We start from the raw sequence: 12,374 nt of genomic DNA, 5'->3' as shown, positions 1-12,374 counted from the left end.
CACGGGCTTTATTATTTCCTGCTGTGGTGAAACTGACATTTTGTTAATAAACAGTCTTTTTTCCATTTGTTGATCTTTGATTTGTGTGTCTCTAAGATATGATGATTACCTCCATGTTCAGCAGTGATCAGACAACATAAAGATATTTTTATTATTGGGCTATTTTAAAGTGTGTCTATATGCTACATCCAGATAAGAATAGTTTTAAGCAACGCAGGCTAGGCACGGAGGAAGACTTGGAACATCAAATGTAAATTCATTGATGTCTTTTTTTCCAATATGACACCAGAGGGAGCCCTTTCACAATTTACTGATCTTCATTCAGTTAGTTTTATTTTATTCGTTGATATTTATTAATATAAGTTCTGCTACAGCGTCAGCCCAAATTAGCATTAGGCCACAGGTCAAGCACATCTAAGTTCACATTGATGTTTAAACAGCTGGAAGAGTGAAATCAAGTACAATATTTCATACTTTATCCCCGTTGTGAATAGACTATAAGGATTTTGTGTTCATTTAAAGTCCAGATAAAATATCTGTTGAGTGATGTAAGAGTTTTGCTCAATGACGAATCAAGTAGCATTTTAGTTTGCTTAAAATCACAGCTCATTTTCATCAGATAAACTGTTTATGTTGCCGACTTGTAGAACAAACACAGATGGCCGTGGTTAGACACTGCTTGGGGAGTTGAGTGCAATCGTTCTCTGCAGGCTGCTGGCGCTGATATTTCAAAAGGGCAGTTGAAAAGTGAAAGTTTATTTCTTGTGCCTCTAGTTCGGGTAAATGTCTTGCACATCAAAATATTGACTTGGGCTTTGATCAAAGTTACAATAAAGAAGACAGCTGTTGGTGTGACGTGGTGGTGTCTGACGTGGTCTGTCATAAGACAGAGGACATAAATCTATTTGAGGGTGATTGATAAAACTCAGTTTCAACACAATCAAAATAAAGTCATTTATGTCTTTTTTTTTTATCCGGGACTTTTTAAAGTTATAACATTAGCTCTAGTCCTCTTTAAGGCCTCACTGCATGCGGCCCAGTGATTATAGAGATAATCCAGTTTTAATCCTCCTCACATCAATAGAGTAGGTCTTATATACTGAGATATAGATTGACCGTTTAGACCTTTGGCCTAAAGCTACTGTACATCCCTCACTGTGGTTTCCGATAACGTCACAAATAAGCTCCAGTTTAATTTCTGGAGAGACCAATAAGACCCTCCCATGAATATCTGACTCACTGTCCCTATTGGCACTTGTATTTACAGGCATTGATGTACCGGTAGTTGTCTCATTAGCCGCTAAGCATGCAGAGTGTTTGTCAGCATTTTCATGCATATTTCGGTAGGACATTTAATGTTGCAACCTACAGACAAATAGAACATGTTCTTCAGAGGTCTCAGAGCCATCATAAATATGCCATCACTCCTGCTACAATCTGAATGATCGGCTTCAGTGACCCTCATTTGCAGGCATGGGCCTCTTCTATCCTAATTGGCTACACAGCTCCTGGTGTTGGGATGCTTCCCTCGCTGCCTTAACAAATGTGGTCTTGCTGAAATCTTTATGGCTCACATTTATCTCGCTTAAAGACTACTGCCTCCTCTGCTCCCATATTCACAGAACAGCAGCGCTGTTGTTTAATGTTTTGCCTTATCAGCTCTGAGTAATATCAGAACACACAGCAAACGACTTTCAGATGATGTAATACAGTGTCTGCTAGCTGATTGTCATGGTGTTGTAGAGGGGAAATAGTCTAATGCTTCTTAAATGTGATGGTTATTGCACACACACACACACACTGGGCTGTTTCCTGTCCCTGTGCTATTTGTTGTCAGGCAACATTTGACAGTAGCTGACTTGTGCTTGTACAAGCACGCTGGTTGACTCAGACTGTGGAGTAGCGTTACTAATTCAAAAATATTTATTACAATTTAATAATAATACAAAATAATAATTGGCTATAAGTTGCGAGTGAGAGTGCCGGAAAGCTGGTTTGCAAGCAGGCTAATAGTAATGGATAAAACAAAGGTTCAAATGGACAGTTAACAATACAACAGTGGACAAACAGTTAAATAATTAGCCAACATTAAATGCAATGGATAAATAGGTGAAATAGAGAGCAGGTAAATTGGATAAATGGATAAAATATGTAATATAAACGAGATGGATAAATGGTTGAAATTATTTACAAAAAAAATGGAAGAGTGAAACAGCTAAAAGTTAGGCTATAGTAAGTTAGCTATACATTATAATGAAGGCTAAACGTCGTTATTGTGGGCCAAATATCCACTTTTACAAAGTTAATGATTAAAACAAGGTTGGGAACGATTGTTGTGGTTGAAGTGAATATAAATGTGACAGCAAATGCCCACCAAAACAAACTTACCTCTTCTCTGATATTTTAATGTGCTGGCAGGAAGTCTTGAGCTCCAATAACTGAAATTACTTTTTGCCATTGATTTAATCAAGGTGAGTCCCTCTGGCACCTTCTCTCATCTAGCCTATTTAATTTATGTCTCAGGTCAAGTGCCCATATGCCATATATAATATCCATTCATTTCAAACACATTATTCATGTCTAATTTCCTGGTGCCATGACCGTAGCAGTCTCCCTGTGGAGGTCTCCAATATCAAAATAGGGGAGTTATACAGTAGATAGTCCTCTCTCTCTGCTTCCACATCAGCGAGTTTATATTCAGGATGTATCTGGGTGGTCAGACATAACAGTTAAGGCTCAAGTTTGGCCATTTCGAGGAAACCAGCTGTAAACCCAGGAGACATATCATCGTTTATATGGCAAACAGAGAGAGTTGCTTACACATCCAGCACATACAAAGCAACATTTGGAGTCGTGTTTACGGCGTCTTTCAGTCATATATTCACTCCCTTTTAGCTCTGCTTTTCTCTCCATCTGAGGGAAATATCTCACTCTTTAACTCCACAATGCTCCCCAGCTGCCAAGCTCCACATGCTGCCAAGCGTCTGGAAACAACCCCAATGTGAGCAGAGATACTGAACCAAAACATTAGCGCTGTGGGTTTGTATGTAATCATTTCAACCATTTTAATATGTATAAAAGAAAAAAATATCATAGGAGCTTTAATGTAATCATCATAAATGTGGACTATTTTAAAATCCAGAAACATTTCCAGGTCTGCATTCTTCTGCTGTTTGGATGCACAGTGTGTTCTTTCATAAACGCTGCAGAAATAATGGCTAAGCTTTTACATTCACACGATGTTCCAGCTGTGATGTGTTGATTCCCGGTCTGGACCTGACGGCTATACAGCGTGTCCTTGTGCTTATTGGGATGGTCAACTATTTATAAACCCAGAGTCTTTGATGTTCCCTGCTCACTGGCTCGACTCCAGCAATGCATGAAATCACAAACCAACTTTACTTGCAAGAGTCTCCTGCTTTCTTGAGTCATCTATCAAGTTTTTGTCTGCCTACAATTGATCCAAAGAGATGCAGCAAATATGATAAAGCTGAGGTTACAATTTCATTGTTCGCATTGGAAACAGCAAATTGAAAAAGAAAACAACGTCCATTTTCATTACTCAATACAGTTTAAAACGTTATTCAGTGAAATCCACTGGAATCACAGTGTATTCACTGTATCAGAGTGTTACATTATATTAATTGTGACACATTCAATTGGACACATATACTGTGTAAGGCCTCTAGCATACACAGCGTAGGTCCAGTTGCCTCTGTTCCAAACACACCACCAGTTCCCCGACCTCATGCGATAACTCTCGCAGCCGCAGACGTAAATACAATGCAATCACTTCACCCAGACGAGATGGGTTGCTTTAAATACTTCATGAGTCATTTTTTCCCCCAAGTGAATTATGTATTCATGTCAAAAAGTTAGATCAAGCATCCTGTCATTGTGCAAATGTGTGGAACAATTTCCCAAGCTCGTTTACACCTCGGCCGAACATGACTCAAAGAGCTTTGGAACAGTTTCTTCCATAGTGTGCGTTGGCAGCGACGGATCACTTTACATACTGAATCTAAGTGCATGTGCGAGAAGAATGGCTTACGAACAATTGTGTGGTGCATTAATCATGACTGAGTGAACCTTGCAAATCAAGATGAATCAACAATGCACCATTTTTTTTACATGTCTTTAAAAAGGCGGTTAAATGGCTAAATGTGACGACTAACTTCCTACTAATCCGCACTCCTCTGGATTTTTTGTCGTCCCCAACGTCTTGAGATGTAAAGCTTAGACCATGAAAGTACAGGTTTAGAACAGATGTATAATCTCTGCAAGTGTAAAGCTATTTTGTTACATTATACTCCAGCATATTTCCAGTAATACCCCATTGTGCTACTGTATGTCCTTAAGGCACGGTTCTAATGGGTCAGTCGGGACCATTGGTTGGCAAGTTCAAGGTAGTGATGTGTTCTTCGATGCAAATGAAAAGATCAAAGCTGCAGAAAGAGATTCTCTTTGTGTAAAAGAGAGGAAAGTCAAGGTTTTGCCATCATTCTTATAATCGCTGTGGGTGTTAGTCACAAATCTCGACGATGGAGTTCATTCAAAAAATCATTCAAATGAGATCTGATGAGATCAGACGGCTTCTCTTTCAAGTCAGCAGCCTCTTAGCCATTTGGACTGAGCTAACTTGTTTCCTCAGTCGCTGATCCTTTGCAATACTTTGACATGAATATTTAACCAGTGTCATGCATATTGGAAATGTCTGAAGGCGAGACACCTGTCTCACCTTTTAAGAGTCACTGGGAGTCTAAAAATAACTGACTTCTGACTGAAAGTCACTCTATCGGCTGTAGTTTTAAGCTATCTGACATACTCAAGAGTTTATCAATCCAGACAAAAATGTATCAAATGCATCATATACAACAATAAGGCACCTTTGTTATCAGTTTGATCAGCATATTTCAACACATGGGCCTCAGGGTTGTTGTTTTTAATACACTCTATCGTGTTAATATTTCATGCAGCAACTTCCAACCCTGCAAATCCCTCGATTCACAATCATTCCAGTTGGTAATAATTCATGGTATTATGGGCACGCTCATTTCCACTACATGGAGAGAGCTAATGAAACATTCGACCCCAGAGCGGCTCATCTGTGAAACCAGGCATGGAATGGTGTGTTTGTTGATCTTTTTACGGCACATAGCAGTTTGCCCTGGCTGAATTCGCTCTTCTTCATGTCCCGCTGTGCTCAAAGGCAGTGATTGAACCAATAAACCTAAGGGACAACAGACGGATTAACTCAAATGGCTGGAGTTTCATTTCACCAAAGCAAACTCAGCGGGCAAGTTGTTCCTGTCAAACATTGCAGCCGAACTGAAGTTCAACCGACGTTTGGGGGAACTGGAGCGAAAGTTGCTTTGATTTCCGACAGGAAGAATGATTCAGATACTGAATCATTAAGATAAGTACTGAGAAGGGTAGCGATAGTACACAGTATTATATTACAAGTGAAAGTCCTGCATTCAAAATTTGACTTGAGTATAAACAGCAAAATGTGCCGAAAATAAAAGTAATCATTAAGTTTGACCATAAATTAGAAATATATATGATTAAAAAACGTAAGCATTAGACCGACAGATTAACATCTCTGATAATTTAGCTGAATATTGGTTCTGTTTTACTGCTGTAAACTTATGAAAACAAACTGACAGCATTAGAGAACATTAATAACATAGAGTAGTTGCCTCTAAAACAAAAAGTGGAATCATTTGGAAGAGAGTCCAATCCTGCGTTTTGAATTTCAGTCGTGGGTTTGTTCTCCATTTCAGGTTGTGCCATTAAATCATTGTAGCATTAATGTGCCGCGTGTTTAAATGGTGTTGTAGCAAGTCAAACTACAGGTAGTTTCAACAATAGCAATCATCATTTTAATGTTTTAATTTGTGTTTTAAACGCAGAATTGAAATATGTTCAGCAGTACTACACACCGTAAGTGTAGTAAAATGTGCCCCTCTAAAATGTAGTGGAGCTAAAGTATAAAGAATCACGAAATACTCAAAATAAATACAAGTAACCTACCTCAAAGTATACAAATAAATGTATTATTGTATGTACTATTTACTTCACATCATTGTTTTCTGACTGGATTGAGGTGAGATCTGAAGTCTTTCAAAAGTATTACAAGGTTTTTTTAGATGCTTTTGCCTTGTAAGGGCACTGTGACCACAATGAAGTGATAAAGTACAGTAATACACTGGGATAATTCCTCTCGGTGAGCTGGAGACAGTGACGCAAACACTTTGAGCGTGTCATCAACACATTGTTTCCGAAAGAACGCAATGTTCTGCTTTCTGACCAGTTATATCACGCTGTCTGCTCGCTTACTGAAGGCGCAGACATTCGATGAAGTCCCCTTCAGAGAGGTAGTTGTATAAAAATATGAATATTATAAATGAAAAACACCTGAATATTGTTTTTTTTTCCAGGGACCAAGGAATAGCATATTTGCATGAACAACTTGCGTTTGAGCCTACGTGGGAGTCAAATTAAAATAAAAAATCAACTGTAGGCCGGGCCCTTGTCACGTAGCAGAGTGCACTTATGAAAATAAGCTTCAATTAGGCGACAGTGTTACAGTCAAGGAGGACATGACAACTGTTCATGGTGCAGAAAGTCTTGACTTGGTCGACTAATGAGATAATGTAGGCCGTGTAGAGCGGCGTCCGCCCTCTGATTCCTCTCCGGTAAACACTGCTCTGTCAGCACTGTTGCCTTTGTTTGAGGCAATCACTCAGACATGTGCTCTTTTGTATCTTTTAAAGCAATGTTAACGCAACGTATGATGCGGAGTTTAACATAATCTCAGTACAAAATTCAATTTTCATCATTTTGTATATTTCTGAAGAATTCATTTCACACAGTTTGAACAGTGGCGGAAATTTATGGAAAGTAACAATGTCCTGCCGAGACAAGTCTTAACATACAATGTACAAAATAATATTGATAAAAATAACAATGAAACAAAACCCGCTGATTTAAAAAGCTAAGACGTGGCCTTATGTGTACAGAAATGTAAACCTAAGCTCATAAATACTTACAGTACATTTGTAGCATCACAATGGTATACATTGCACCAGTGTTACACGCATTGCACCAGCAAATCAACTCGTCAAATCTTATACAACACAATATCCAGTTTGCAAATGAACAAATCTATACTTAACATGCTTCAGTACTGAATACTAACTGTAAGGAGCTACACATTAGAATGAGTGTTGATTAAATATCACTTAATATTAGCTCACTGATACAAAACAACCAGGTCACCTGAACACTGAAAGATAATATCTAGAAACAGCCGTGAATTCATTTTTATAACATTGACTTGACTGACGACCAAAGACAATGATGAGTATTTAAGGGAATAGTTAGAAATAGAAATTCTGGGAAATACGCTTATTTGCTCTCTTGAATGGAATTAGATGATAAGATTGATGTATTTCTTATATGAGTGTTTTTTTATCTGTTGACCAGAAAGTGAATATTTCCAAAACTGTTGTGCTGTACTATTTCTTTACGCTTTTGTCACCAGCAAAACATCCCATATATATATATGGAGACCTTTGCTGTACATCATTTCTAAGATGAATATTAGCATGCGTTGGCTTCACTGACCCTTTAATTCAGCAGCGGGTTGAGATTGTGTTGTTTTCCTCCAGGTACAGCTGGACCTCCTGTATGTTCCCTCTTGCATGAACATTTAAGTGACTTTCAAGTCGGACCTTGTAATCTTAAAAGCCCGATGACAGCATCGTTGTGACAGGACCAGTCATCCCTGTCCCCTTGCTTTGCTTTACATAATCGCCTCCAATAGTCTCGACGACTGACTTGTCAGGTTCAAACTCCTCCAGTGGAGCAGTTTCAACCCGACAAGTCAATGGAGAGTTCAGTCAATATTTTTTTTTAAATGGATAATCTACCAAAGCACCACCAAGACCGCTTCTCTATACAAGTCTGAGGAGTGATTTTAAGTGTGATGCAGCGTCTTCTATTTAGTCGTTACGCTAAGCATTGAGCCACGGACCGCTACATGAACAACAAATGAACAAACATCAATTACAGTCACATTACTGATATATGACATAGCAATTCATTTTCTTTACACTGTATATCTTTGGCTGTACAATGTTAGATGACTACTGTAGAGAAAATGTAAACATTCATCAACTGAACTGCTTAAACGGTGCAATGTGTAATACTGCGCTACTTGCTCCAAAGGAAATAGGTGCAGCATTTTACCTCAAATACTGGGTCCATACAGTCATCAGTTACAACAGCAGGGCAAGAATACATCTAATTCAACCAAACTGCTGTGAGAGCCAGTTAAAAACAACACTGCTGATTTATAATCTTCGTGTGTGCCGTCGGCCTAGTGTGTTGAGTGTTGCAAGTCGTTTCGTCGTCTCTGTCACTTTGAATTTGTTCCAACAAACAAACTACAAAAACGGAAACAGATCACCCTTAACAAACACTCCAACATCCTCACAGTCTGTTGATAATGTTCGTTCATTTGTTTTTGTTTTCAACGAAGATTCGGGCAATATCTTACACATTGCACCTTTAAAAAAGGCATTTACTTTCCAGAGCAGCCGACAGCCAGTGAAGATTGGATTGAAAGAGTCGCTTCAAAACACTGAAAGCAGGCACTCGTCAGTGATTGGCACAAAACTGTCCCTGAGCCTCAACCGAAAACGACCGCAATCCACCGGCTCGGAATCGCACAAAAAACAAGAGGGAGGACTGTACTGAAAAAAAGGGAAATGCAAAGGGAAATCAGTCTCTGGTGAGAGTACAGAGAAGGGCATTTATACTCAAACCCCATCACTGTGAATCAGAATCACACTGGTCACCTGGTCTGAAACCTCATTCGTTTGCCAAAAAACAACATTTCAAACATATTAACAGCCGCTTTTTCTTTTTCTGTCTTCTTACACAGTGAGGAAAGCAAAAGTGTTGCACGTTGTTGTTTTTGGTTGCCTACAAATATGCTGAAAACATACTTTGATCACTAAGAAGAAGAAGAAGAATAAACATTCCTTTATTAGTCCCACAGTGGGGAAATTATTCTCTGCATTTGACCCATCCCTGTATATATAGGGAGCAGTGGGCTGCCAATGACAGGCGCCCGGGGAGCAGTTAGGGGTTCAGTGTCTTGCTCAGGGACACGGTGCAGCAGAGGATCGAACCGGTGACCTTTCGGTTGGCGGACAACCCTCTCTACCCAGTAAGCCACGGTCGCCCCCAAAGAGTAAGTATACTTACATTCAAAAACTCTCCCCATAACACATTTGTGTTACTTTGACTGTGATATCGCTGCACTCACTAACAATAACTATAATTATAATTTTCTTAAAAAAAAAAAAATCAGCTCCTTTTCTCCCAATGGCCGTGTCTTCACACCAGCTTTGTTCATTTGTTGCGGCAGGAATCCACTAAGTATTTTTTAATCAACGCATAATTACATCAGATTGCTGGTGCAGCTCACAATTGGATTCCCTCACCTAACCCCATTGATCTGTGACGTTTTGCATTGCCTGGTGTCTGAGCGACATGAACGACTGACCAAATGACTCATAATGACTAGACTCACAAATTCATCTGTGCATGTGCGCTGAATCTTGAAAAACAAACGAGTGAATGGTTCTCATTCACATGTGCAAAAGCTGCGCTGGTGAAGCAATGTGCCTGTATCTTTGTCACTTATACAGAGTCTTTTTAAGAAGCGTGGAGATTAAAAGCTGCTAAGAAGCTGCCGCTCTATTTCCGACTCATCACTTTCCCTTTCCCACGTCACTCAAGCGACACATCATCCCAGAGTGCATGCGCTAATGAGGCGGTGCGTCTTTCTTTTGCTGCCGAATGTTTGCCATGAGAGTATTCTGTACAGCATGTAATGTCTGTCATATGCTAGACAGGTCGTCGTGACAGGAGGATGAGGCCCGGCGGGTTTTCGGGCTGCATCGTGTCAACATGGTGATCTGGGTGCTGAAGTTGTTGCTGTTGCCAATAGACGGATGTTGGTATTTGGTGTCCGAGCCCATGTATCTCTGCAGGTGCCACCTTCGCCACTTCCTCTTGATCTCTCCTTGGACCTACAAGGGATTAGAACAACAATACTTTTTTTTGCATGTGTCATTTTACAGTTGTGGCATAACAGTAACTGAAACACTCATTTCGGCCGATGAAGCTGCGTTCTTCTTTCAGTCACGACCCAAAGCTGGTGACCACATGTGAGGGTTGGAGCGTGGATGTACAGGTAAATCCAGAGCTTTGCGTTCCAGCTCAGCTGCTACTCACGGTCCGGTACAACGCCCGCATGACGACTGATATGTTACATATCACACAATATGAGCAACACGAGGAAATGCAAAAACCACAAGATCATTCTGCTAGAGAGGCCAACAGCCGATGAGCAACAGTCCGCCGTGTGATTAATGCATTTGCACCAATTACGTGAAATAACTGCTCAAAACGTTTCTGTTTTACGGGGTTGCAAAACCACACAAACGTTTGTTTTTTAATGTCAACAAACACTGAACACTATAAGCGTCATGAAGGTTCAATGCAGGAATCAATGCAGGACTGCTGCATTACACTGTGTTCCTAATAAACTGGCAACTGAGTACGGTACTTTTGACATGGTGTATATTTTCATATTTAGGTAGAGGTAAGAAAGAAACCCTTCTTGGGAATAGAAATATATTCTATTCCCAAAATCGAAAAATGGGATGAGAATTATGATGGTGAAATTTCGATAGAAATGATTGTAATTTCGGTCTTTTGTCGAAGTACACTGCCAAGGCTCACATCGAGAACCGCGGAGAAGATCAGGTTTGGAGCGGAGAGCGTTTACAGCCGAAAATTGCAGATTCAAATTCAGACAGCATAGTGTCAAGCCTGGCCATCCAACCCATCACTGTGATTCAATCTGGCTCAGCGCTGGGAAAATAACTAACAGAGAGCCTCTGCAGACATTACCAAATAGCTCGCTGTCAAGAAGGCTGTGCTTTTTACAGCCCTCCCACCCTCCAGGCTGAGTGCAGCAAATATGCAGCGAGGAGGTCCAAGGGAGGCAACCAGCGCTGGTGACTCATACTAACAGCTCCGTCCACCTTTCAGGACTGTTTTGTAAATGGAAGTGGTGCACAGAGGGAGTCACAGAAAAACTACAGATGAACTATCATTTTCTGAGAAGCAACACTTTGCTATCTCTGCATGGAAATCTTTCAGCAGTATGTTTATACAAACAGTGTTTACATCACTGAGAGGGGGCTGCCTACCTCTCCGTTGAGGAAGCAGTAAAGGACTGCGACTACAAAGCCCTAAATGGAAAGAAAAACAAAGTTAAAAGAGCAATAACAGTGTGTGTCATGGTGAATGTCTCTTTGTATTGTTTTAACAAAATTTGCTAATTGAAGCATAACATGTGGCATTCGAATGGAAAAACGATGCATTGTGAACGATTGTTAGTTTACAGTAATAATGAGAAAAAGGGGATGAGAATAATGATAGTGAGAATGAGCTGGAAAAGGTGCCTTGGTTTCCAAACGGTCTGTAATGCAGCTGTGCTGTTTGGCTGCATTTCTGCATCATTTCTCAACATGTGATGAACAGAAATAGCCGAGGGGCAGTAACACTGCCACTGAATCAGCCAGCAAAGGCCCTGGAGACCTCGCAGGTCGGGGCTGACAGGAAGCCAAATCATTACTTGAATGAAGTTTGATTTGGAAATTCAAGAAAAAGTGGGTTTTGGTGTTGGATGACCTTCATGAAATAAATTAAAATTGTGAAATTACGATGCAGAAGCTTTTTTTAAATCATTTTGTGTGTCACCAATAAAGTTGATGTCATACCTGAAATGAACCCAAAATCAAGTCAAAAACCAGTCGTAGCTCAGTCTTCACTTGCTCTGGGATGAATGCAAACACGATGAAATTGATCCCAAACAGAGGAATCAAAAGCAGCGTTGACTTCGCCAGCCTCCTGAAACAACAAAGCAGAAAAAAAAAACGAATTTCTCCCTCCGGTGAAACCAATTTTCAATCCGTCTCGATATATGCCAATAATGGAATGCAACTCCAGAGTACTTTTCATTTTACATTTCAGCTCTGGGGACCAGATATGGAAAAATACTCCATTAAAAGTGTCAGTGGGAAAATAGCTCATGCATTACGGCTGGCTTATGAGATGCTCTCCATCACAGGCAAACACTGAAACACATAGAGCTCTATACCTCTGTGCAAAGCAGCTGCCAGGGAAAGGCTACTGTGCCGAGTACCTCGTGCTAAGGCGGGCGATGAAATTGTTTTCTGAAGTTGAAAAAGGATTGGTCATCCTTGCTTTGCTTTGAGTTAAAAGTA

The 12,374-nt window shown here is 40.1% G+C and overlaps 1 protein-coding gene across 1 annotated transcript in view; it reads right to left on the bottom strand.

The window, feature by feature from the left end:
- Window positions 1–9,914: 9,914 nt before the first annotated feature.
- vipr1b (vasoactive intestinal peptide receptor 1b) overlaps window positions 9,915–12,374 on the bottom strand; it is a gene marked incomplete at both ends in the record, with an annotated part of 29,474 nt that continues 27,014 nt past the window's right edge. The window contains 3 exons of the mRNA XM_079291644.1: window positions 9,915–10,106; window positions 11,295–11,336; window positions 11,868–11,997. Of these exons, the coding sequence (XP_079147770.1) occupies window positions 9,915–10,106; window positions 11,295–11,336; window positions 11,868–11,997 (364 nt within the window). The remainder of the gene's footprint in view (window positions 10,107–11,294; window positions 11,337–11,867; window positions 11,998–12,374) is intronic.

The sequence above is a fragment of the Melanostigma gelatinosum genome (assembly GCF_949748355.1).
Source record: "Melanostigma gelatinosum genome assembly, chromosome: 20".
Classification (NCBI taxonomy): domain Eukaryota; kingdom Metazoa; phylum Chordata; class Actinopteri; order Perciformes; family Zoarcidae; genus Melanostigma; species Melanostigma gelatinosum.
This window is presented reverse-complemented; position numbering and strand designations above follow the sequence as displayed.